This window comes from Lipotes vexillifer, unplaced genomic scaffold (assembly GCF_000442215.2).
Source record: "Lipotes vexillifer unplaced genomic scaffold, Lipotes_vexillifer_v1.1 scaffold98, whole genome shotgun sequence".
NCBI classification, from domain to species: Eukaryota; Metazoa; Chordata; class Mammalia; order Artiodactyla; family Lipotidae; genus Lipotes; species Lipotes vexillifer.
In genome coordinates, this window is record NW_006799611.1 from 1,340,412 (window position 1) to 1,368,132 (window position 27,721).

General features: G+C 42.7%; 1 protein-coding gene across 3 annotated transcripts in view; it reads left to right on the forward strand.

Annotated features, from left to right (window-relative positions):
• GARNL3 (GTPase activating Rap/RanGAP domain like 3) overlaps positions 1-27,721 on the forward strand; it is a 160,561-nt gene that overhangs the window by 45,902 nt on the left and 86,938 nt on the right. The window contains exons 1-2 of one of the 3 annotated variants that reach the window (XM_007471719.1): positions 1,358-1,698; positions 2,671-2,740. In XM_007471719.1, coding sequence (XP_007471781.1) covers positions 1,691-1,698; positions 2,671-2,740 — 78 coding nt within the window. In that variant the 5' untranslated portion in view covers positions 1,358-1,690. Of the gene's footprint in view, positions 1-1,357; positions 1,699-2,227; positions 2,741-27,721 lie in introns of those variants that run through there. The other 2 variants (XM_007471720.1, XM_007471718.1) reach the window with 2 other exon arrangements.

Consider the following 27,721-nt stretch of genomic DNA (forward strand, 5'->3'; position numbering starts at 1 on the left):
ATATTCTGATACAGATGTTCTTAAAGGTAGGACCTTCCACTTGGGTTTTTCCTTCTGGGAGCTCTGCCTTCCTCTGGGTCCTCATGGTCCTCTCCACCCTGCTGGCCGCAGGGAAGGAGGGCAGGCGCTTCCCGTGGCATCCCACAGGCACATCACTTTGGTCTGTATTCTCTTGGCCAGAAATCAGTCATATGGTCACAGTCACTGCAAGAGGGGCTAGGAAATGTAGTCTAGTGACAAGCCCCAGAGGAACAGGAAGTAGGTTTTGGTGTGCACGTAGGCATATCTGCCCCTTGGGCCAGGACTGTCTGGACTGATGTACCGTCCGGGGGCTTATCAGGAAGAAGGTCAACAGGTGGCCTGCCTAGGTGCTCACGAGGGACGTTGTCAGGCAGTAGCTAGTGAGATCTGGTAGATGTGCAAATATCTTCACAGACGCAACAAACGTTTACTGCATGTCCGCCCTGTGCCCAGCAGTGGGCCAGACTCTGGGGACCTGGAGAACAAAACTCCCCTTGGAGCTCGGGGTGATCCCCCTAAACACGACCCTTGTGCTGCTGGGTGCCAAGGGGCCAGAGAGCCTGGGGACAGAGGAGGGGAGTGGGGCGGGTTTTTTAACATGGCTGGTTTGAGTGCCTCCTGCCGCCCTAGAAATGCATCCTGTGTATAGTTCAGCCTGGCAGCCACCATTAGCAAGCGCTGTCTCTGCAGTGTATTGGATGAAATGTAATTAGAGGGGAAAAGGGCAGCCGATAGCTGATGTTCTGTTTATCTCTCTCTTGGTTGTTTTCCTAGGACATTGTTTTCCCTCTATGAGGCTTCTGAGGAGGTGGCTGCTCCAGGATGTAGGGTCGTCACCTTTTTTTGTGTTTGTTTCTGGCTGTTGGCAAAGTTAGGGAGCTGGCACTGTGTCTTGGACCCCCCTCTGTGGTGCTGAGGACGGCACAGGGAGGGACCCAGAGCCCGGCATCCTTGCTTTTTTCATGTTGTTGGCCATTTGGGTTAGAAGCCACTGCTGCTGCGGTTGGTGACTGCGTCATGGGCCTGGCTTAACTGATGAGGTGGGCTGAGGTCTGGGCAGACAGCGCTCAGTCAACAGCCATTGAGCATCGGCTCTGTGCCCGACCTCTGTCCAAGCCCGTGGACACTTCCCTCCCCGGAGCCCACTCCCTCTCGGTAACTCGGGGCGCCGGGGAAGGATCTTGAAACTGTTATGTAAGGCAATGGCAGTATTCTCCAGGAGCGTTTTCAAAAAGGGCTAAGAAAATAGGCATAGAGGACATAGCTAACACTGGAGCAGGCCACGGAGGGAAGTTTTTACATCTCTTTCAGAGATTTTTCGGTAGAAAATCATGTCACTAGAAGCAGGAAGGTAGCCTGGGTAAATATCTAGGACACCCTTCCAAGCTGCATTCATTAATTTGTCACATGGTTTCAGCTAAGGCAGTGAGGACTACAAAAGGTTAAATCTCTCCTATACGATGAACTCAGCCATCCCTGTGAAATGGAGGAAGCGGAATACCATTAGACTCTCTAATCTCATTTCTCTCTTGCTGTCCTTCTTGGAGCCTATCGAATAGTGACCTGGCAGAGAGTCAGTTCTGTGGACGTGAAACATCAGAGTCAGTCTCTTTCTGAACGTGCCAACAGGGCTGTAATTTAGAAAATGTAGCCTACCTTTTAAGGAAGGATGAAAAGGTACTAAATGCACCTTTCTTTGCATGTTAGATCCCAAATATTTGGGATATATTAAACACGTAATTCCTGGGGAATTTTATTTTCTGTTTTATTAGAGTATTTGCATGACATATTAGAACCAACTTATTAAAACTGTTTGTATTTGTGGATCTCCGGTGGTTTCATGAGTACTGCTTGAGGTCCTATATGTGCCAACTATTCAATAAGATGTGTCTTTTGAGTGTGTAACTATGCATTCAAGACGCAAATGCAGTAACAATTTTGCCCTTGTTTTAATTACTCTTCCTCAACAATGCATGTGATTTTTCTTATCTGATTTAAGCCTTTTTTTGAGGGGAGGGGGTAGGAAAGTATTAGCTACTGCCATGTAAAAAAAACTAAATATACTGGGAAGTTGGAATTTTACGTTTTTCTGTTAGTCCTAGTCTTTTTCCATATTGTCATGTTGTCATAAATTAAAGGGGAGGGCGTGGGGCCTACCAGGATTTTGAAGGTTTTTTTTCCTCCTATTTAAAGTTTATGTCTCCTGTATAGCATCCCATAATGCTGGTTATTTTTATGCTGAATATTTGGGACAAAGAGCCTCTCTTAAACGAAAGATAATTGCAAGCTTTGTCCCTTGCCTCAAGTTTACTGCAGGGTTTCTCTCCTCGTTGGTTATACAAAATGAAATTATAAACCACCAGTAGCCTGGGAGATGTCAATCGATTCCAAATGACTAAATATTTAATTCAATCATTGCCTATACTTCCAGGGATGACTCGGGTGTTTTTCTTCTTACTGAGGGCTCCATGAACGCCCGGCTCTGCAATGGCTGCTGAGGACTGTGTCTGTTGCAAGGAGGCTCCCCTGCAGTGAGGAGCTGGGCAAGCCTGTTCCATAGCAGCCCTTTTTGCAAATGGTAGTGGATTTTTGCAGAAGGTTTGTGGCCAGATCGCTATGTATAATACTGATGAAGCATTTTTGTTCCAGCTCTGTCTCGGAAGACCTAGGCTGTAGACGTGGGGATTTCAGTAGGAAACATTATGGATCTGTGGAGCTGGTAAGTTTACACTGTCTGTTCAGTGGTAGAACATTGATTTTGATTTAGAGAGGATCGCCAAGCTCTTCAGATCTTTTGTTGTATATTTACTGTTAGACCATGTGAGTACAGTATAAGGACTGGATGGGAATGAATGACTATTGAAGGGCTATAATAATTTGATCATCTTTACCTGTGTGTTTTTACTGTTACGTACTTTTAATCTGTGTCTTTCAGTGTGTTAAAACATGTGGCTTGGTATTTTTCTCTGTTAATGGTGTTATATAATTAAATAAAATCACTTATGAATTAAGAAAGGTAGCATTTGTTTTTATGTTATCTTGTTCCTAAAAGTTTCTAAATCTAGTTTTTGAGGTTTAAATATTATTGTAACACATATTCTGATTTTTCTGTACCTTTGCTCTCTGGGTATGTGATAGGAGTTAGAATATTTATGAGCTCTTTTTTTTCCTGTTAAAAGTATATGTGTTGGGCTAGATAAATGACTGTAATAGGTAATAGATATCTGGAATGAAAATATCCATATTTTCTTTAATGAGAGAGATTGGGGATTGTGTTATGATTTTTTTTAATTGTATGCTTTCATTTTAAAAGAGGCATAATGAAGGCATATCATAGCCTCAGTTTTTTAAAAGACAGAATTGTGAGTTCTTTTCCCACAAGAAAAGAACAAATTGCATGGAAATTTGAACAAATTTTCAGGAAAAATGTGCTCATAAGATTCTCTTGGTTATTAAAACATTAAATTTATTATTTCTATCTATTTACAAAAACTGAGTTGATGGGATCCATTTGTATAGTACCCAGTTATCCCCGATTAATATAAGCTGCATTCTTTCAGGGTTTAAAAAGTAAAAAAAAAAAATATGCCAGAATCATGTACCAGTAGCATTCTACTTGAATTCAAGTATATATAACAGGTTTGACTGTGTACCTGCCCCAGGTATATTCCTGAAAATATGCATTAAATAAAAGATTTGGTCCTTGTTCTTAGGGTGCTTACTGTCCTCCAGCTGGGCAGATAAGATATACATAATATATCTAAAGAATGAATTTAGTCACATAAAAGATGCACTGGTTGATTCAATCAATGCCTGTTCTGTGTGAGTCACTGGTGACACCATGCCAACTCAGACCACCACCTCTCCTGAAAGAGCATGTGCATAACTATAATTCAGAGTGGGAATTGGTAAATATTGTGAGAAGCACACAGATAGGGCCTGGTGGGGGTTGGGAGAAGGAGGGAGCAACCCATTCTAGCCAGGCATCTCGGGGAAGCAGCCTGGAAGGCCTTATGGGGGCTGTGGGATGTGGGTTGGTGGCAAGGAAGACAGACAGTAGATATTTGCACACAGCAAGATTCTTGGCAGTGATGATTCGAAGGGCAGCAAGCAAATGGTCCTGCCCAGCAGAGAGTGTAGGGCAGCAGAGCATAGTGGTTACACAACAGCTAGGCTTTGGACTCAGACAGGCCTGCATTCACATACCAGTTCCATCACTTATTATCTTTGTAAACATCTCTGAACCCCAGGGGTGCCTAAGAGCTTGTGCTCTGAATTCATTCTTGTTTCATCACTTACTAGTTGTATGATCTGGAACTTCTTTGAGCCTCAGTTTTCTCATCTATGAAATGGGGTTTATTAATATTATCTACCTTATAGTGTTGTCAGGAGGATTAAATGAGATGATGCACATAAGCACAGTCCCTGTTAACTAGCTATAGCAGCAAAGATGAAATTTGGTAGCAAAAGTAGGACCTTGACTCTTAGGTAAAGACTTGAACGTGATCTAATGAGTATGGAGCTCTGTAAACAATGAGAGTGGTGTCTGGGGGAGACAACGTAGGTGTGTAGGATGGACCCTTTATAGACTTGTGGAAATCACAGAATATCAGACTGGGAACGTACTTCAGAGCAGCACTTTCGAGCTTGAACAGGCATCAGAATCACCTGGAGAGTTTATTAAAACAAATTGCTGGATCCCACACCCAGAGTTTCAAGTTCAGTAGGTCGGGGTTAACCCAGATTTTGCACTTCTAACAAGCTCCCAGATGATGTTGATGCTGCTGGTGGCAGGACCACCCTTGAAGAAACCCTGCCTTACTGAATCCGAGACTAGGCATCAGTTATCCCCAGCCTGATGAGGCAGCTCATTGAGCAAAAGTTCTTCAGTCCATCTGTTCAGGTTTTTACTCTAGAGCCATGATTGTGTGTGTGTGTGTGTGTGTGTGTGTGTGTGTGTGTGTGTGTGTTTATAACTTTTTAAATATTATAAAGTAACTTATAAATCCATTTTAAAATTCCATGTGTAATTTCACCACCTTGAATCAAGTATTTTCATCTCCTTTGGTACCTTCCAATTTTTATAGCTCCAAAGCCATTTCTACATGGCTTTAATCAAATTATACATTTACTTTCGCATTCCTCTTTTTTCATTTAACTGTATTTTGTAACTGTCTTCTTGTTATGTAGTCTTTGAAGTTACTATTTTAATCGGTGCATGATAGCCCAACAAGGTTATAAACAATTATCTGTGGAACAGTTTCCTTCCTTTTGTAAAATCAGGTTGTTTCTAGTTTTCCCACGTTAGAAATGACATGCACTAGAGGCTGCAATGGTTGGGAAAGATGCAGTGAGCAAGTTCCAGTTTTGCCATCTGAGGATCTCTTGAAATTTTGACTCCAGTGTTTTAAGGGAGGAGACATTTTCTCTCGCCTATGAATGGCAGAGTATTATTAAATTAAAAACCATTTTATCGGGGCTTCCCTGGTGGCGCAGTGGTGGAGGGTCCGCCTGCCGTTGTGGGGGACGTGGGTTCATGCCCCGGTCCGGGAGGATCCCGCATGCCGCGGGGCGGCTGGGCCCGTGGGCCGTGGCCGCTGAGCCTGTGCTGCGCAGCGAGAGAGGCCGTAGCGGTGAGAGGCCCGCGTACCGCAAAAAAACAAACCATTTTTTGCGTCCTAAGTTCATGAGAAAGCGAGTTTAATTTTTCTTACACCTGGTCTGATGAATATTGTTGGGAACCCAATCGATCTTGGGTGTCCTGGAACTCAGACTTTGCAGAGAGGTCCTTAGGATTCTGTAAAGTGGAAATTTTAGCATAAGCTTCTTCTGACCTTCAGGAAGTTATAGGTAGAAGTCCTTGTGAAGAAGGATATCTGCCCTTCTGATCGGCAGCGAGGGCAGACGCAGGGGCTTGGTTCCTAGGTTTCAACTGGGTATACATTTGGTGAGACACTGTGGAGCTCAGATCTCTACTGACCCACAGGAGAGTTTCTCAGCCCTGATTCAACAGCTGTGTGTTGAAGTCTCCCGCCATGGGGCAGGCACGGTGCCGGGCACTGCGGGAGAAGGAAAAAACCAGTTGTTCTGCTCTCTTGGAGCTGGAGATAGTCTACCTTCAGAAACCAACGGCCTCAAACTTGGAGTCTCCAGGCCACGTGTGTCTTAGCTGCCCCCAGCTGTGTTCCCTGCCTTAATCAGGGATGGTTTCCTCGCAAAGAAGGGAGATCCACTGGGTCCAGCTCAGGTATAAAGTAATGCATGGAAAGGGTGTGGGTGAATCTCCCCAGAATGCAGTGCAGGAAGCACAGCTGGGCCCCATGTGACTGGGAAGCCATCAAGCAGCTATTCTCGTTTCTCTCCAGTCCCTGTGATTTCTCAGCTTCACTCTTCTCTGCGTGTCGATACCAATCTCCTCTCTGCACGCGCCAGCTTCCCCGAAAACACAGTGGCCTCTCTCCAGTCCATTTTTTCCCAGCAGCGGTGGGTTTTTTTTAATACTTCTTTTTATCATGGTAAAATATACACAACATAAAATTTACCATTTTTAAGTGTACAATTCAGGGCCATTATGTATATCCACAGGGTTATGCAACCATCACCACTATCCACTTTCAGAACATTTTTCATCATCCCAGATAGACACCGTACCCATTAAACAATGACTCCCCATTCCTCCCGCTCCCCAGCCCCTCGCAACCTCTGTTCTATCTTCTGTCTCTCTGAATTTGCCTATTCTACATATACATGTAAGTGGAATTATACAGTTTTTGTCCTTTTGTGTATGATTTATTTCACTTGGTGTAATATTTTCAAGGTTCATCCATGTTGTAGCATGTATCAGAATTTCATTCCTTTTTATGGCTGAATAATGTTTCATCATGTGTATATACTGCATTTTGTTTATTCACCTATTGACGGATGCTTGGGTTGTTTCTACTTTTTAGCCATTGTGAACATTGTTACACAAGTATGTGCTTGAGTCCCTGCTTTTAATTCTTTTGGGTACATTAACTAGGAGTGGAATTGCTGGATCTTATGGTAATTCTATTTTTAACTTTTTGAGGCACTCTCAAACTAGTCTCAAAGTAGCTGCACCATTTTACATCATTCCCACAGCAGTGCCCCAGGGCTTCAGTTCCTCCACGTTCTCACCAACACTTGTTATTTTCCTTTTTTTTTTTTTAATAGCCATCCTAACAGGTATGAGGTAGTATCTCATTGTTGGTTTTTTTTGTTTGTTTTTTTTTGTTTTTGTTTTTTTTGCGGTACTTGGGCCTCTCACTGTTGTGGCCTCTCCCGTTGGGGAGCACAGGCTCCGGACGCGCAGGCTCAGCGGCCACGGCTCACGGGCCCAGCTGCTCCGCGGCATGTGGGATCTTCCCAGACTGGGGCACGAACCCGTGTCCCCTGCATCGGCAGGCGGACTCTCAACCACAGCGCCACCAGGGAAGCCCCTCATTGTTGTTTTGATTTGCCTTTTCACTAATGATTAATAATGTTGAGCATCTTTTCATGTGCTTATTGGCCATTTGTATATCTTCTTTGGAGAAATGGTATTCAAGTCCTTTGCCCATTTTAAAATTGGGTTGTTTGTTTTGTTGTTGTTGAGTTTTAGGAGTTCTTAATATAGTCTGGATATTAATCCTTTATCAGATATATATATGATTTGCAAATATTTTCACCTAGTATGTGGGTTGTACTTTTATTCTGTTGACAATGCCCTTTGATGCACAAAAGTTTTAAAATTTTCATGAAGTCCAGTTTATCTATTTGTTTATCTTCTGGCCTGTGCTTTTGGTGTTTGTATCCAAGAAATCATTGCCAAATCCAATGTCATGAAGATTTCCCCCTATGTTTTCTCCTAAGAGTTTTATAGTTGTAGCTTTTACATTCATGTCTTTGATCCACTTTGAGTTAATTTTTGTATATGGTATAAGGTAAGGGTCCAACTTCATTCTTTTGCATGTGGATGTTCAGTTTTCCCGGCATTATTTGTTGAAAGGACTGTCCTTTTCCCAGTGAATGGTCTTGGCATCCTTGTCAAAAATCAATTGATTATGTATACAAGGGTTAATTTCTAGGATTTCTCTTCTGTTTCATTGATTTATATGTCTGTCCTTATGCCAGAGTGATGTTTTAAAATGTTGACAATACAATGTCTTTTCTTTCTTAAATCGCTTCTGTGGCCCATTGCACTGCAAGCCCAGACCTTTTACAAAGCCCTACAAGATCCTGTGTGATCCCTGTTCTACCTTCTTCTCCCACCGTCTCTCGTGCTACTCACTGTGCTTCAGTGGCCTGATTTTGGTCTCTAGAACAATTTGAGTTTCTCCCTGTCCTTTGCACTTACTATTCTCTCTTCGAGCTGTTCTCTAACTCAGCATCCTCTTTATTTTCTCAATGGTGTTTATCACTATTGATTTTTTAAAAATATTTATTTGGCTGTACCGGGTCTCAGTTGTGCCACGTGGAATCTTTGTTGTGGCATGTGGGATTTTTTTTAGTTACGGCATGCGGGATCTTTAGTTGCTGCATGTAGGATCTAGTTCCCTGACCAGGGATCGAACCTGGGCCCCCTGCACTGGAAGAGCGGAGTCTTACCCACTGGACCACCTGGGGAGTCTTAACCACTGGACCACCAGGGAATTCCCACAATTGATATTTATTTGTTTACTAACTACTCTCTCATCCACTAGAGGTGAGGGTGGGAACCATGTCTACCTTGTTCATTGTTGGATTTCTAGGCCCTGGCAAGGCCCTGGCACATACAAAGTTCTCATTCACTGTTTTTTATTACGAAATTGATTTCTAGTCCCCCAGTCCCCTGGTCTTGCAGCCCTTTCACCCCTCATAGTCATAGGGTGAAGGGCTCACTCTTGGACCCTAATTTCTTGGATTCAGGTATCTATCCCTGATTCAAACAGTTGAGTTCAGGATAGTGGGATCATGTGGTATAAACACGGCCTCCTAGACCCACATCCTCAGCAAAGTTTGTGGATAGGGCAGATTCTCTCTGAAAAGGATATAGAGAAAAATCAGTTTCAAAGAGCATGAGCTGGGAAGGAGGCCTCACATGTGTCTGCAATATTTCCTCTTCTAGTAGATGATTTAAAAGTTCAAACTAAAAGCACCTGGCTAAAATGTCATCCTCTGCCAGTGGACTATTATCCCTGACACTTTTTTTAATCCCATAAACAATGATATGGATTATAAACTCTCTAAAAATAGGAATCATGGCTCTTTATTTACCACTGTGTCCCTCATACCAACCACAATTAGCATTAGTAACTTAGTAAATATTAATTGAATGAATGAATGGTTCAATTTGGTTGGAATTAGAGAGTAGCCTAACCCGTCAAAAATAAAGAAGGAAAAGCAAGCTTCTTTGATTCCCCCCTCCCCAGTATAGACTCATCAGCTTGCAGTGCATTCCATCTGAAACATACGCCGTTTTTCTTCTTGATGAATTGAAAGTCTGGTCTGTCGTGGCAGCATTCTAAGCAAGGCACAGCTATTACCCCATTGACCATTCTTCTTTACTTTATATCGAAATCTGTCAGGATAAGATTGCTTGTAGTTTTTACTGATCTTTCCTTGGCCTTTGACTCAATGGGTAAGAAACTGGTATGGGCGCCATATGGACCTCTCTGCTGCCCCGCCCAGCTGCTGATCCTTATATAACCCCACATCTGGATACTTCTGGGGAGGCCACAATCTGCAGGTAATTTCAAGTCTGGATAAAACAGGGTGGTATATTGTCCATTCCTTTTAAAACTTGTACCCTAATGACTCAAGCCTGCATTTGGATCAGCTGCATGTTCCCCTGGTATATCAGAGAGACACATATAAATGCGACTCTGTGAGGATAGCATGGGTTTGTTGTTATGAACTCAGGGCGGCCTCAAAGGACGTCTGGCTGTACTGAGCACAACCAAAAGAGAGGTTTATCATGAACTTGGTTGGTATCTGCAGATTTTAACATTTGAGGTTTTGACTATGTGAAGATCTTTGAAGTCTGATATGTAGTAATTTGTATTTTTGCTCAGGCACAAACTTGAATTACGCCTGTGGGACTATTGTGCAGAAACACAGCTCTTGGCTAATGAGTGATTTAGCTAGCTGCCTGCCCAGCATCCCTAATATTCTACAGGGTTGAGTAGGCTTTTTGTTTTCAGAGGCATTTTATGGGAGAATTATATTCTATGTAGTATCACTAAATTGAGAGATGAGTGAAGGTACCAGCATATTTCCCTTAGGAACATCAAAACATCAAGACTTCTACATTCTACAACTAGAATCATAATTTTGGCAGATGTTCTCTGATATTTAACTGTCTTATATTTAAGGCTTTGATAGCTGGTTGACTCATGTAGGTACTGCAAGTTATAACATTCATCTGGAGTTATCAGTGAGTTAACGTGGTTAAAAACTCTGGTGCTCTTTTTAATATTTTTGATGCCTTTGTGGATGATCAGTAATGCCGACATGGAACATTTTCCAGGCTAAAATTATTGCAACCATTTTCAGTAATGTAGAACTTTAAGACCTCACTCAGATAATTATTTATGCATGAGAATGGAACCAGAAATCTTTTATTATGATTATTATTTTATTATTATTATTAGTTTTGCTGTTTACTGAATGCTTACTATGTACCAGTGACTGGGCTAAATACTTTAGACGCATTTACCTATTTAATCCTCCCAAACGACTATAGGCAGTAGATATTATTTGATTGCACCACACACTGTGGATGCTCAGAAGACATTTGTGGACATTGAATGGATTCCCGTTTATCAGACAATCTCAGAGAGATCCCACGGCTAGTGAGTGTAGAGGTGACACTTAAGCCCAGGTCTGTCTGACTCCAAGAGCCCCTGTGCTTAATCTCTTAGTCTACGAGCCTGTGCTGTCATAGCTCTGCCACGTATAGGCTGTTTCCTAAGGCAATTGGATTGATTGTTAGAGCAAACATCTCTGCCCTTAATCAACAGCATAGAGTAGCTCTGCTTGAGGTTTTAGCTCAAATACATAATTTCGAACTCTCTTAGGTCCAAATCTTAACAAAAGCTTGATTTTAAGAAGAATGTTCATAAAGAATTACCTAAGAGATGTCCATGCCATAAATGGTTTAAATTTAATTTCTGGATTAGGCCCAACCATAAGGTAGCTGCAAACACTTGGCCTGCCTTTCTTGGCCCCTCTTAGTCTTGCTTTTCTTGATCTGTGCCTTGGTTTTACGCCTTTAACTTGCACTGATGGACAGAGCAGGAAAGAGCCATATGGATCTGGGTGGTGCGTCTCTTGCAGGAAGGTCTTGAGGATTTTTCTCAGTCTGTCACACAGTGTCTCCTTTAAGAGGGCCTATGAGAAAAGTTTTCCCGGGACCAAAAAGCAGCTTTGTTGTTAAACTTATAGGCGGTAGGAATCCTCTAAATGGCTGGCTGGGTTTTTTCCTCTTTGCATTGGCCTCTAGGAAGCTCAGGACCCTATTTATGGCTTGCTTCTAACAGCCTTAAAGGACTTTATAACATGCAGCCTAAACGTATTCTCTTGTTTTCAGGTTATTTGCCCACACCTAATTTTCCCTTGTTCTGAATTTGTTCTGTATCTAATTTTCTCCTTTGAGTGAGATACATTTCAGTAAGCTGCTTTAAATCTCTTCTAAAAAATAAGGTAGAGCATAAATTTAAAAAAAAATCTGTATTCAGCTTCTAGCCCTTAACAGCGTATCCTCTGTCCCCATTGATGGTAGCTTAGTTTATAGAATGGTTTTGACCCTTGTCTCCTCCCTACCCTACTTTTTGATTAGTGCTTTCATGAACTATTTTCCTAGGATCAACAACACCTGGGGAGAATTAGCATCACCTGCCCAGCCGTTTGGTGCCCACCTAGAGCACTGAGCCCTGTGTTAATGGTCTGGATAATCGGGGTCCAAAAGGCTTCCAAATCAACTAGCTAAACACGCACTGTAATCAGAATACCAGACAAGTCCTCCAACTTTTCCAGGCAAAATCAACCCTGGAAACAGCCATTTCAATGATATTTGGCACCAGCATGCTCTCTAGTTTCAAAACTAGGACTGCAGACGCTCCACTTCCTCCTGGGTAGCGGCAGGCCTGGGTAGCTCACGCTGGGTTCCTCGTGGCCGCACAAGTCTCCCGTTCCTGTGCGGCCCCACGTCCTCCTCCGGGTGACCCTCTCTGCTGCCGCGGCGCCCTCAGCTCAGCTCATGACCTCTGGTTCCTACACCTGCTTCTGGAACCCTGGGGTCTTTGTTCTGTGACTCCAGTGGTCTTCACCTGGTGGGATATAGTACTCTGCTGGACTATAAAAATACTTTCAAATTTTGGGCTTCCCTGGTGGTGCAGTGGTTGGGAGTCCACCTGCCGATGCAGGGGACACGGGTTCATGCCCCGGTCCGGGAGGATCCCACATGCCGCAGAGCGGCTGGTCCCGTGAGCCATGGCTGCTGAGCCTGCGCGTCCGGAGCCTGTGCTCCGCAACGGGAGAGGCCACAACAGTGAGAGGCCCGCGTACGACAAAACAAACAAATATATATATAGTGTTGGGACTTCCCTAGTGGCGCAGTGGTTAAGAATTCGCCTGCCAATGCTGGGGACACGGGTTCGAGCCCTCATCCGGGAAGATCCCATGTGCCGCGGAGCAACTAAGCCCGTGCGCCACAGCTACTGAGCCTGCATGCCACAACTACCAAAGCCCGCATGCCTAGAGCCCATGCTCTGCAACAAGAGAAGCCACCACAACGAGAAGCCTGCGCACCGCGATGAAGAGTAGCCCCCGCTCTCCGCAGCTAGAGAAAGCCTGCGTGCAGCAACAAAGACCCAATGCAGCCATAAATAAATAAATAAATTTATTTTTAAAATATATATATAATGTTATATACCTTTGTATACTGCTCTTATGAATACAAAATATTTTCAGTTTTCTGAAAGGTATTTTTAAGAACCTGTGTTTACTTCTGAATTCAGGCAGGCCTACCATCGAAAATGTCGTACTTGACAGCCATGAACACAGACCCAAGAATTCAAAAAACACCCTTTTACTTCTTTTAGTGCTGTTACCTTGAAAATGAATCTTACTTTTTTGCCAGCCTTTCACCATGTGGGCTCTGAACAGTCATAGCTCTTTGTTAGACCCTCAGAACCAAGTCTAATGCTTTTAACTTATTAGCTGCCCCCTGGTAGGCAACTTGGGACAAATTTCCCCGGGGGTATGGGACCCAGAGCATTTGAGGCTTCTTTCGGGTCTGTCTCAGCACCACTAAGCTGAGACCCTTGTCTTCGGCTTTCTCCTGTCTCGGGGCAAGTCCCTATTTTGTTGGGGTACACATCCATTCCGTGGGTTGGAGCAGCTTCACCCTCTTTGTAGGAGAGGAGAATATCTGTGGTTTTAAAATTTGCTCCCCTTTTTTCCCCCACTGGGTGAAGTTAGGGAAAGTCATACCCAAATCCAGTGTAGCCTGTGCCGTGACTGACTTACCAAAAAGTGCTCCCAGTTTCATGCCACAACGAATATTCTCATTTTTATGTTGAACTATTTTACATATTTAATTAAAGCAGTTACTTTGGGCTCCTTTATGTGTAAGAAAAGGATTGTATGCTTTTTGGCCTCAGCTTTTTAATTGGTCTTTCGCGGTTATCACTGTGTTGCAGTCGTTTAAAATATAATCTCAGGCTGTGTTTGCTTAATAGATGTGAACACTTTTTGATTACGTTGGGAGTACATTTCAGCCACTCTAAATTCTCCTTTTGATCCCCGCGAAAGTTCCACAAATTCCCTTGCAAATTCGCCTTTGGATGCTTCCCCTTCTTGTTCCCACTGAGCCTGCTCTTGCCAAAGTCACCAGAGACCTTTCTGCTACCAAATCCAGGTGACGCGTTTAGTCTTTAGCTCACGGGCCCACTCTGCGCATGCGCCCTGTTAAAACTTTCCCCTCCCTTGGCGTCTGCGCCTCTGCTCTCTCGTACTTCTCTTTCTACCTCCCTACGGCACCGTCTCAGCTTCTTTTAGGGAGCTCTTCTCGTCTGCCTGGCCCTTGAATTTGGTTGCTCCTCAGGGTTCTCTTCTCACTCTGTCTGCTCTCCCTCGTTATCTTTCCTATCCCCATGGCTTCAGGTACTGTCTTTAGGCTGGTGACTCACAGATCCATATATTCTTCCCAGGTCTCTGTCCACAGCATATAGGACCACCTGCCCAAATGTCCACTGGACATTGCCATGGGCAGTTGAACCTTAAAACGCCCACTACGGAACCCACCGTCGTTGCTCTTTGCCCACCCACACCACTGGGTAAATGGCTCTACCTTTCCTTCTGTTGCTAATATCAGAAACCAGGAGCTCACCCATAGCCCACATCCAATCTCTTACCAAATCCTCTTGGTTATATGTTCTCAACAGATTTCATGGGTAAGTTGCTCTTATTCACATGGATGTGCACTCACAATGCCAGACAGTCTTTTAAGGAGATGATAGACAGATAGATAGATAGACATATATACGTATATATATGTATGCATGGAAATATGTATTATGTATATGTACTAATATAAATTTCACAACTACCTGATGGGGTATAGATACTTTTGTTACCCTCATTTTATAGATGATGTAACTGAAGTTCAAAGAGATTAACTTGTCCAAAGTCACACAAAGCTCACACACAGAGCTTGTCCCCCTGTCTTATGCACAGTAGGTTGTATTTATTTAAAAGTTCTGTGATCTCCCCATTGTTATAGGCTGTGCTCCAATGCCCCTCATACCTTACGGCGCATAAGAATCACTTGAGGAGTTTGTTTAACATTCAGGCTCTGATTTGACATGTCTGGAGTGAACCAAATAGTGTGCATTTTTTTACAAGCTTCCATTGTGAAAGTGACTTTTAATTCCTTATATGTTTCTCATTTGATGTCTTAAGGAGATAGGAATAGGAAAAGGACAGGCGTGTTTGCTTCTATGAACTCCCTTTTTGGAGTGACATTTGTGTCATTTCCTCCTTCTCTGAGCTTCCGGCAGTTTTTCTTGGTCTCCCTGACTTCTCAAAGATTCCATTCAACAAGTTTTGATAAGAACATCCAGTTTGTCAGAATTCTCAGCTGTAGTTAACCTGATTCTGGGGGATAATTTCCTTAATGCTACAAAGAGTACTTTCCCAAATGTCCCACTCTGTCAGCATCATACTTATGCTTTCAAACAAATAACAACAACAACAAAACAGAAACAAAAAGCCAAAGCCTTCACATCTCTCCTTTGCTTATGGAATAGAGCTTTTAGCTTTCCAAAAATGCCTCCAACCAATCTTTGGAGCCTTCATACCTCTGGCCCATGATCCAGGCAAATAGGCCTTTACTCACCGTCACCCAGGCCTCTGGGGCTTTTTTATGCCTCTCAGTCCTTCTAAAATGCCTTCTTGAAATACGCCTCTACCAGGGCTGTTTTCCATGTAGCCTTACCTGATTCCCCTATGGGAAAATCATCTTTCACTCTTTAGAACCCTGCAATTCTTTGCATTTCTCTATGGCACCTGTCATATTTTACACTGAAATTATTTGTGTGCATTTCTTATACCTTTTCAGTGGGCAGAACTCATGGTTCTTTTTTGTTGTATCCCCAGCGGCATCTAGCTCACTGCCAAATGTCTATGTATTAGCTAAAAGATCAATTTTGCTAAAAATCTGGTGTCTGATCAATTTTTTTCTTTTCTTAAATTTTTATATTACTTTCCAGTCTCTGTGTGTGTATGTGCACATGCATGCCGATATACTTTTAAACATACTTTTCTGATTATAAAAGGAATACATGCTCATTATAGAAAATTTGAAATATAGTGAAAAAGCACTGGAAAATTAAATTAGTCTGTAATCCTACCACCTATGGATAATCACTATTAAGATTTAGTGTGTGTCCCTTTAGTAATTAAATTTATATACAAAACAGTTTTATATTTTTTGTGTGTGCTTCTTTACTTAAAAACAAAGTAGTCTCGGGCTTCCCTGGTGGCGCAGTGCTTGAGAGTCCGCCTGCCGATGCAGGAGACGTGGGTTCGTGCCCCGTTTCGGGAAGATCCCACAGGCCGCGGAGCGGCTGGGCCCGTGAGCCATGGCCGCTGGGCCTGCGCGTCCGGAGCCTGTGCTCCGCAAATGGGAGAGGCCACGACAGTGAGAGGCCCGCATAACGCAAGAAAAAAAAAAAAAAACAAAGTAGTCTCAAAAACAAAACAAAACAAAACAAAAAAAACCAAAGTAGTCTCTTTTTGAAGACATAGGTACTCTTCCGCAAACAACTTTGTCTTCTTCCATCTAAATCTCTTATTTCTTCTGTATGTCTGATTGGCTACGCACTGGCTAGGACTCCAGAACCATAGTAAATATCATGGTTGCAGGCATCCTTCTCCTGCAATTCCAGGTAAGTTTTTTAGGCAGTATGTGAGGGTTATCTTTTCTCAATCATTGTGTGTCTGAGAACGTCTTGAGCTATGGCTTCCATAAGAGCAGCTTGGTTGGTTTTTAAATTTCTGAGTCATCACCTTTCTCTCTTAAAAATTCACATGTCGGGGACTTCCCTGGTGGCACAGTGGTTACGAATCCTCCTGCCAATGCAGGGGACACAGGTTCGATCCCTGGTCCAGGAAGATCCCACATGCCGTGGAGCAACTAAGCCCACGTCCCACGATTACTGAGCCTGTGCTGTAGAGCCTGAAAGTCACATCTACTGAGCCCGTGTGCCACAACTACTGAAGCCCACGTGCCTAGAGCCCGTGCTCCGCAACAAGAGAAGCCATTGCAATGAGAAGCCCGCGCACCACGACGAAGAGTAGCCCCCACTCGCCGCAACTAGAGAAAGCCCGCGTGCAGCAACGAAGACCCAACGCAGCCGAAAATAAATAAATAAATAAATTTATTTTTCAAAAAAATTCACAAATTTTGATCTGTTACTATATTGTTTTCCTAGGCCTGCCGTAACAAATTACCACAAACTGAATGGCTTAAAACAACAGAAATTTATTCTCTCGTAGTTCTGGAGTCAAGAATTCTGAAGTCAAGATGTTGGCAGGGCCACACTCCCTCTGGAGGTTCGAGGGAGAAATCCTCCCTTGCCTCCCAGCTCCCATGGTTACCAGCAATCCCTGACATCCTTTGGCTTGTAGCTGCATCACTCCAATCTCTGCTTCACATGGCCTCCTGACCTGCATTTCTGTAACTGTGTCTCCCTCTTTTCTCTTATAAAGACACCAGCCATTGGACTTAGGTCCCACCCTAGTTCAGTGACCTCATCTTAACTTATTTAATTACATCTACAAAGGCCCTCTTCGCAAATAAGAGTGCATTCTGAGGTTCCAGGTGGATGTAAAGTGGCGGCAGGGGGCGGGGAACACCACTCAAGCCAGTACAGTTACTTTCTGCCCTTTAGTGTTCAGAAAGAAGCCTGAGACAGTTTAGTTTATTTTCTTTCTCAGAAACCTTTCCTGCCTGGATCTTTCTCAAACCTTCTTCTTTATTCTTTTATTTTAAAAATGTTTCCCTTAGTTTCTCTGTGTCTTTCTCTTCTCACCAATTTTTCCTAAAATATTGCATCTTTGCAAATCTTGGACCCAGGTCTTACATCACGGATGAATATTTTCTTCAGATATATCTTTGATTATTGCTCATTTTTTTCCCCTTAAAACAATAAGGAAGGGCTTCCCTGGTGGTGCAGTGGTTGAGAGTCTGCCTGCCAATGCAGGGTACACGGGTTCGAGCCCTGGTCTGGGAAGATCCCACATGCCGCGGAGCAACTGGGCCCATGAGCCACAACTACTGAGCCTGCGCGTCCGGAGCCTGTGCTCCGCAACAAGAGAGGCCGCGACAGTGAGAGGCCCGCACACCGCGATGAAGAGTGGCCCCCGCTCGCCACAACTAGAGAAAGCCCTCGCACAGAAACGAAGACCCAACGCAGCCATAAATAAATTAATTAATTAATTAAAAAAAAAAAAACAATAAGGAAGATCTTTTTTCTGTCCTCTGTAGCTGTCTTTTCTTTCTCATTATTTTCATTTTGTTTTGTTCCTTTTCATTTTGGAAAGGCATCTCAAATGATAAACATCCTACTGTCTCTGTTTTCTACAGTAAATGTTTTGCTTTCCTCCTCCAATGAGGATTTTAATCCTACATTTGCATATTTTGTCCTCTTTTATCTTGCCCGCTTCCACAAGCTTTATACACTTGTTGCAAAAATTGTCTTCTGTCTTATTGAGGACAACAACTGCTTTTCTAAACTTTTATTTTGGTTTCATAGTAAAAGATGATGAGCTTCCTTTTTTAGTTTTCAGGATCATGTGTAGCATTTTTTTTTTCATAACTCCCATGCTGGTGATTTTTTTTTCCTTTTTACAGAATCTTCAGACAAAAACAAAGAGCTATTCAGACCTTGTATTTTCAACAGACAGAATGTACAATGGCCTGAGCCCTCGTTGTCCTTTTGGGTACTGCAGCTTCTCTGAACCAAACATCTGGATGGCCAGTGGTTGTGCAAAGCTCCCTGATCAATATCCAGAATCTAGCTGGCATTTATCTTGTAAAGCTCTGCTGGAATGAGATAGGATGTTCTCCGTATTTGGCTTTTTGCTGCTCTGAATGAGTAGCTCTAGAATTTATACATATAGCCAGGATTTAGGGGGCTCCAGGTAGCAGTCTGGTTGGAAGAGGAGTATTAAAGTAATGTTTGCTTAGCTCTTTACATAAGCTTGAGAAAATACCATCTGTGGAGATTAAAGAACAGGGTGGAGATTAAGAAGGTTATATCTCCCCCCATCCCAACCACACTTTGGTGCGCCCAGCAGCTTGGCATATTGACAAAACCATGTTCCCCAGGGTGCTCTGCTACCAAGACCCTTCCGGTCTGTCTCCCTACCTATGGCACGTTGCTTATGAACACTGCATTTTCTAACGTGGACTTTGTCTCCCTCCCTCCCCACATCTTGCCCAATGTGTTATTGGAGAGAAAAAGAGGTGCTGGAATGGCTGGGGCTACCTTAAAATGCAGTACCTGTGCAGTAAAAGGATGATGCCTGATGTTTTATTGTTACTCTTCATATAGACCCAGTGTTTCTTAGCCCAAAGGAGGTGGTGAAGAGAAAAATAAACTGCCGTCCAGCTTTCTGTAATGACCACAGATTTGCTCTGTTTGGGGCAACAAAGTCAGTGACCGAATATGTTTCCCAGTTCTTTTCTCCATTGGCCATACAGTAAGTAGAAAATGTCCTGATATTTTGGCCATTGGGTGGACAATCAGTCTTCAGACTCATGAATTGTCATCTTTTGTGCTGAATCTTCACAAATATTTTACTGGGAATTTGAGTATCAGGGACTAGTCAGATATTATTTTAATGAAGAAACCAAGATGGATAGCATTTAAGATGGAGGGTTAGATGACAGTACTCATCCTGACTTGCCTCAGATTTCTCAATAGAATAGGTGGAGAAGTCATTGCTTGGAAGAAAAGGTGTTTCCAGAGTGGCGATTTGGTGATTGACAAGTCAGGGCCCAGATGGGAGATGTAATGGGAAGTGAAAAAGAAATGGATAAAAGAACTGGGGAGTAGTAGTGAAGATCTAGCCATGGTCAAGAAGCATGAGCTTGTCGTAGGCCTAGTCATATGGAAACATGTCTCTTTGAACACAGAAGGGAAGCATGAGAGTTTACTTGGTAGGAAGTGATTGAAAACTGGGACTTGACTTGGTGGGCTTGAGTAGAACTCAGCAGTACGAAGGTCTGTGTGTTAGTAAATGCAGTGTTGATGTGATTAACCACAGATCCCCAGCTAGAATGTGTACCGGAAAGAGCCAGCGTGGGCTATAAGTCAGGTACTATGATGACAAATCTATACCAGTGTGGGTGAGAGCAGGTTTGGGGTCTTAGTAGTGGATGACAAAGCCATGGAGTTAAGTGAGGTCATTAGATTTGAGACAGCTGAAGGACGTGAGCTCAAGACATCAGATAAATCATTGTGATGGACGTTGAGTTTGCTGAGGATGTTGGCCAGAGATGTGGTTGATAAGTCTGAGCCCAGATCCGAGGCCTTGGTTGTTCTTTAGCCAACAATTGTCTTCCTAGCTGGAGAGTCTTCTAACCAATTCAGGTTCTCTGACATGTGCCCTGGCGTTCAGCACTCCAGCTGCCCAACCTCCCAAATCTTTTCTCCACCCCATGGCACAGGCAGAAGAGGATGGAGGTGAAGCGTGGGAGGAAGAAAACATCTCTGGTCCCCGTCTCCACTCCCTTGCCTCTCGCTGCAGACAGTGGAAGTGAACCAGACTGACCAGGAGAAGTGAACCAGGGGCCCAGGAGCAGTACTTGCTGGTCAGGGGATGGCTTATTCCACCCATGTTCAGGCCTTATCTCCCCACCCTTTTTTTTTTTTTTCAGTACACGGGCCTCTCACTGTTGTGGCCTCTCCCGTTGCGGAGCACAGGCTCCGGACGCGCAGGCTCAGCGGCCATGGCTTACAGGCCCAGCCGCTCCACGGCGTGTGGGATCTTCCCCGACCGGGGCATGAACCCGTGTCCCCTGCATCGGCAGGCGGACTCTCAACCACCGCGCCACCAGGGAAGCCCCTCCCCACCTTTTTTTGATGGAAACATTTTAACTTTCTTTCTTCCCTTCTGAACCATACTTTCTAAGTCAGGGGTATGGATGTGTGTCAGGGTGTCTACATGTCTGTGATTTGCGTATGCAAATGGTCTCCTTGACCAGTATTTGTAGTTTTAAAAATCTACTTATGTTGGAAATCATTTCTCAAAGGTCCTGTACATCTTCCAGAATAAATTGAATTATAGCGACAAAACCTTTGCTCCCCAAGGCAGAGTTGTCCCTCCAGCCTCTGACCGCCCCCAGTGCCCCATCCTTACTTCTGTGCTGTGGCATTTAACCAGGTTATGTGTGATTTATCTGTTTACAGGTGTGTGTCTCTCTCTCCCAGTAGGCTCTGTGCTCCTCCAGGGTAGGGATCATGTTGCATTTGTCTTTATAATTCCAGCAGTTAGTACAGACCCTGAGAAATTAGTTCTCAATAATATCGCAAGAGTGACAAATGTTTAAACAGAACTTCCAAGAGTGTAAATGCAGCACTGAAATGGTTTAATCATACTAACAATAGTCAGGGCATTTTATATTAATCATTATCATATTATTATTAAAATACATATTGTTATAACATGATTGAGCACTTCCTATGTCCAGAAACTATTCTAGGCTCATTCCATGTTTTATATTATTTTATCACTTTTTTGCTCTGTTTGCATCGGCAGGCGGACTCTCAACCACTGTGCCACCAGGGAAGCCCTTGTTTTATATTATTGAATCCTCTCCACAAGCCTAAAAGTGGCTACAATCATTTTCCTCATTTTAGAGATAGGGAAAATGAAATTTAGAGAGGAAAAATTAAGTGATTTGCCCAAGGTCACACAGCTAGTAAGTGTGGAACTGAGATTTGAACCTGATCAGTTGTGTGCCAAAACCCACACTTGTAACGACTCATTTTAAAGAGAGGAGATAGGGGCGGGGGATGGAAATCTGAAAAAATTTTTTTTTGTGCGGTACGCGGGCCTCTCACTGTTGTGACCTCTCCCGTTGCGGAGCACAGGCTCCGGACGCGCAGGCTCAGCGGCCATGGCTCACGGGCCCAGCCGCTCCGCGGCATGTGGGATCTTCCCAGACCGGGGCACGAACCCGTGTCCCCTGCATTGGCAGGCGGACTCTCAACTACTGCGCCACCAGGGAAGCCCCTAGAATATTATTTTTAAAGATATAATTTACACAAATTTTAAAAGATTTTCCTAAGTTAAAATACTGTTTCTGTGACATATACCTGAATGCCAAGTACCCAGTGCATGATAAGCAGAGATCACAGGGATCCTAGTGCTGCTTAAGGTCTGGAAACAGACACCAGCCCAAAGAAACAAAGCAATTCAGTAGAGAGGAAAGAACCTCTTGTTTTTGAAAATTTATGTATTTGTATTAATTTAGGAAATATTCTCATCTAATTGCCTCTAATATTAAACTAATACTACTTTTATTTACAGTAGTTAATGAATAACACTTTATTCTTCCTTTTTTAATTTTTTCTTTTAAATTAATTTGTTAAATCATACAGATGAATATTATTGCTTGGATATTACTTTTTCCCAGAAATGAAACAGCTAAGACATTGAACACTGTTTAGTGTTAAATGAATCAGTTACAGTTTGGCTGAAATTAGAAAGCCTCTACTCCAGATATTAAATTACATTAATTTCCACCGTTTTTAGTGTATTTAACTAACTGAAGGTGTTTCAGCCTGAGAAACTGAATTGATCTTGGTCACACAGAGTTGCATCAAGGTCCAGCATGTCACAGTCCTGTCCAGTAGAACTTTCCATGACTGGAAATTTGTCATTTGCTCTGTCCAGTGTAGCCATCACCTGTGGCTACTGAACACTTAAAATACGGACAGTGCAACGGAGGAACTGAGTGTTTTTTTATTTTATCTCAATTAATTTAAAATTAGATTTAAATGAGGCTAGTGGCTCCAGTATTGACCAATGCAGGAACTCTAAAGGAACTCCTCACAGGACCAGGCAGATCCTAACCAAGTGATGATTTGATTTGCTTTTTTCCTTTTCTCTCTTGGGCGCAGTCCTCCTCAGTACCGATCCTTTGGTGTATGACCAGGTTAGAAACGTTAGACAAAATAAAATAACGTAAAAATCATGTCCTTTTTTCTTAGCATTACTGATGTTAAATATATGTTAATTCCCTTCCCCTGAACTTCTGCACCAAAACGAACTCAAAAGAATTCTGCTATTTGTATCTTCTGTAGGCAAACTCTCCCCTGTGTTCCTGGTGAGTGAGGGCGTGGCTGGCAGGTGGAAATGGGGCCCTTCCCCTCCTTGAAAACCCTCTGAGCCAGGACTGCCTCTGTGCGGTGTTGTTCTGACAACCTCTCCAGTTCTACAGTTATTGGTGTATTCAGGTTTCTTCCTCTCCTTATAAGAATCTTCATTATGTATATTTTCCTAGAAAATTTCCATTTCACTGAAGTTTTTGGTAATAGTCGCATAGTCTCACATCATATTCTCTCACACTTTTAAAAATCTCTTTTCTTCTTAGCAATTATATTTTCTTTATTATCACTCTGTGTATTTGCGTTTGTCTTTGATTTTTATTTATTTCTTTATTTTATTGAAATATAGTTGATTTACATTATTGTGTTAGTTTCAGGTGTACAGCAAAGTGATTCAGTTATATATATGTGTATATATACACATTTATGTATATACAGGTATATATATATTTTTTCAGATTCTTTTTCATTATAAGTTATTACAAGATATTGAATATAGTTCCCTGTGCTATACAGTAAGTCCTTGTTGTTTATCTATTTTATACATAGTAGTGTGTATCTGTTAATCCCAAACTGCTAATTTATAAAAATATGGAATGCTTCACAAATTTGCATGTCATCCTTGCTTAGGGGCCACGCTAATCTTCTCTGAATCGTTCTAATTTTAGTATACATGCTGCCAAAGCGAGCACCCTTTGCTTTTTAGAATCAGACTTGCTGGCCATCTCTTGGATGTGTTTATCAATTCTACTGCCTTTCTAAATCTGTAATTTCTGCTCTGATCTTTTATTGATTCCTCCTCCCTGCTTTCCTTGGGTGTATTTCATTGTTTTTTTTGTACCTTCTAGCAGTTAATGCTTTAGTTCATTGTTTTTATTCTTTCTTATTTGATGATGAAATCATTTAAGGATATGAATTTTCCTGTAAATACAGCATCTATTGCATTATCTGTTTTGATAGGTACTGTTCTCGTTGATGTCTGGATAGTGTCCAATTTTAGTTTTCCTACTTGACCCAAGAGTTTTTTCAGATGTATATTTTAAAATTTCCCACTTTTTTATCCTTTTGACACTAATTTCTCATTCAGTTGCACTATACTAAAAAAATCATCTGTATAGTTTCTGTTTTGCAGAATTTATTCATGCTTGCTTTTATCCAATATTTGAACAGCTTTTAAAACTTTAATAGATTTTATTAAAAGGTATGTATTCTCTGTTTGTACCTTGATAAATTCAGTATATGTCTATTAAATCATGCTTATTAATTTTATTATTTGATTCCTCTGTAATTCCTTACTATTTCTTGCCTTGACCTATCAGAGAGAAATATACTAAAATCCCCCATTATAATTATAATTTTAGAAACTCCATCTATTTATAAGAGTTTTGTTTTATAATGAGTGTCTATAATTATTATATTTTGGGAGTGAGTTGATCTATCTATCCATGTACCATAACTTTTTAATGATATTTTTTTCCTAAGTTCTACCATCTGGTTTTATTATTCCCTCACCATTTTCTCCCCAACTTACCATGAATATTTTTTACTTTGCCTTTCTTTTTCAGGATTATCGTATTGTTTTATTTTATTATCTCTTGCAGCTAGTTGGATTTCATTTGTATTTCCAATCCTTGAGTCTTTCTTCCTTTAATAGAGGAGTGTAGCCCATTGATATTTATTGTAATTGTCTGTACTGTTCTCTCCAATGACCTCTAGGAGGTGTTCCAGACTCCCCATTATCCACTTCCTCATTTTACCCCTCTCCCTCACTACATCCTTTAGGAGTGCAGATCTGGACTGATCAGATTAAAAAATATCTTACTGGTCACTGAACTCCTGGGTAGGCAGAGCACTTGCAAAGGTCAGAGCACATGTGGGAATGTCCTTTTTGGACATTTCTCCTGAAGAATAACAAAGGGCCAGGTATACTCCTGTGTGAGGAGATTGCCTGACTATTTCCTCTCTGCTGGCTTTGGAGGGGTGAGATCTCAGATTGCCTTGCTCTCTACTTTGTTTCTAAACCTTTTGGGCTGGTCTGCAGTAAATAAAGGCATTCTCTAGTTGTGGTCTAGCTCAACTACCAGAGGGTAGTTGGTCTACGGAATGATTTGGTTGGCCTTGGGTTCTCTGCCCAAAGACCATCTTAACACCCCAGTCCATTATTCCTTGCATTTTTCTCTCAGGTATGTTCTCTGTGTTTTTGATAATCATTTTCCTCTATTTATCTCAAACTGATATTCTAATCTACTCTTTTGGGGGTATTTTCTTCTCAGTGTCTAATTTTGAATTCACTATGATCACTGTGAAATGTGGTCTACATTTCAAAATTCAGAAACCATGCTTTTACATCGGAAAGCTGATCACAGATTGTTCCATATTCATAGATCAAGTATCCTCCCAAATTATTACAATTAGTGATGACCTAAAATTTCCTTGTGCTTTTTGTAGTAAATTATATTTCCTAGAACATTTGCTCATATACCTCAAGTCAGTTTCCACATTTTAAATTATGGACTTGTCATAGGTTTAATGATTTTTTTTCTTTGTTCTTCCTTGTAGGGTATGTTATAGGGTATATAGTTGGCTTAGAACATCAAAATGCAGTTAAAAACAAGTGTATTTCTCTGTCACATCGAGCCAAGCATTTTAAGTTGTTGGGTGGCTGTGCCCCACACATTCAGGCTTGGGATGAACCCACTGTCTTCAATATGGACTTTGAGGTCTCTCTGGTCATTGAGGTTTAACCAGTGGAGGGAAAGAACATGTGCAGGGACACCTCCCCTCTCTAAAGGGCTGGGATCCCTGCGTGCCACTGGGACTTTGACCCACCTGCAAGTGGGGAGATGAAGTCAAATGGCCACCTTGAGGGAACTGTGGTCTAGCCATGTGTCTGGCTACAATTCCATTACTGTGGAAGATGATAAGGATGGATTTTGGCGGCAACCAGAACTCTGTACCACGTGGAAAGAGTCGGAGGAGAGGGCTTCTTGGTTGTGCAGTACTGGACATTTAGATGGGTTCTAGTAGACATTGTGTCATTCCTGAGTCAAATCTCCTTCCAACAAAGGGAAGAGTTTATAGATTTTTAATAGTTTTAATTGGCCAGATCAAAGTCTTATGAGGAATAATAGAAAGAAAACTACTGATAGAAACAGCTTCTCTGCTGTGTTAAAGGGATATTTTTTTCCTGGAGTGTTATTTTTTTCGACCCCTCATTCACTGGAGCACTGTCCCCTTTCACATCAGGTGGTGTACCAGTCCTCATCAGCACCAGCCTCCACGGCACCCTCTGGCTTATTTAGCCAACTGCCTGAGCCAGCTGGGGGTTGGGGGTGGGGGTGCGGGACAGGGGAGCTCTGGGGCTGCCATTCCACTTGCCAGTGAGAGTCACTTCCCCAATATGACTGGCAGGTCTCTTTCCCACCTACTGCCTGAATACCCACCTTCACCTCAGACAGGCCCTGCCAGCACGAGCTCAGCAGTGTTAGTTTGACCTTAGTTGGACTAAGTTACTACTCAGGCTGCCTTTCCCTTGCAAATGGTGATTCAAGTGATTTGGTCCATCCTTCACCTTGGTCTTTCTTTCATCATAGACCTGGTAGAATCTCTTTGAAATTTCTTGGGTGAGTAATGAACCTTCTTGTTTTCTGGGGCTAGAGTAGATCTTTCCCCCAGTCTTATATCCCTTTGGTCATTTCCACAGGGATTTGACATTCATCTGTTCATGGATTTCTTGTGTAATAAATATTTAGTGAGTATCAATACAATGTCAGGCAGTGAGCAAAGCTCTGAGGATGCAGTGGTGAGAAAACCATCGTCTTCCTGGAGCTTCTCAGTGAGAGTGGAGGGGGCGCGTGAGGAGAGACAGGCATGAATCAGGTGATGGCACAAAGGAATGGCAATCAGGACCCTGAGGCCCTCTCTGAGACTTGCAGTGGGAGCTTCTCCCAGGCAGTGAGGTCAAGGAAGGTGTCTGAGCAATGGCAGCTGTGGTGAAATTGAATGATAAGGAGTTCACGAGGGGAAGCGGGGAGAGGAAGACCTACCAGGTGAGGGGGTCCCATGCGTGCACGTCCTCTGGTGGGAAGGAGGGGGATGCCAGGATAGAGATGGGATCATGGGACAATCAGATTCACAGTTGCCAAAATCCCCTGCGCTTTGATGTGAAGAGTGGTTTGGAGAGAAGCGATGGTGGGTGGATGCACAGGCCAGTTAGGAGATGGTTGCAGTCACCCAGGGGAGAGATGACAGTGACCTGATGGAGATGGTGGTGGTGGCGATGGTGACGGTGATAGAGTTAAACATGTTAGACTAAGGCAGGAGTTCAAGGTCTTCATGGATTTTGTGATTATAGTTCAGAGGGAGCTAAGTTCTTTCTAACCATCAAATCATTAAACATGTCCTTCCTTTCTTCTTCTTGAACCTTTCAATCAAGATAAGTGATAAACTTCTTGTTCTAATCTCAGCAAAGGAAAATGGAATCATAGCCTGTGCCTAGCAGTGTCTGGAATATAGTCCACCACTATTTATACTTGTTATGTGAATGAATGACTGAATCAGTGAATGATAGTCAGCTCTTCTCCCAAGCCTTTAAGTCCTGGATGAGACTGGCTATAGTGAGGACTATATCTACCAACCTCTAATACAGGGATGTGTGTGTCACCCTCTCTCTTTATACGCCTGTGGCAGACATTAGTAATTTATTGTGGCTCCTGGCAACAATGTGTGACAGTACACATGGAGTATTGCCAACCAGGGAAACCCTTCTCAGTCTTGGTGTCCAGAGGTAGGTCTGATACCGTGTGACCCAAATCGCCCAC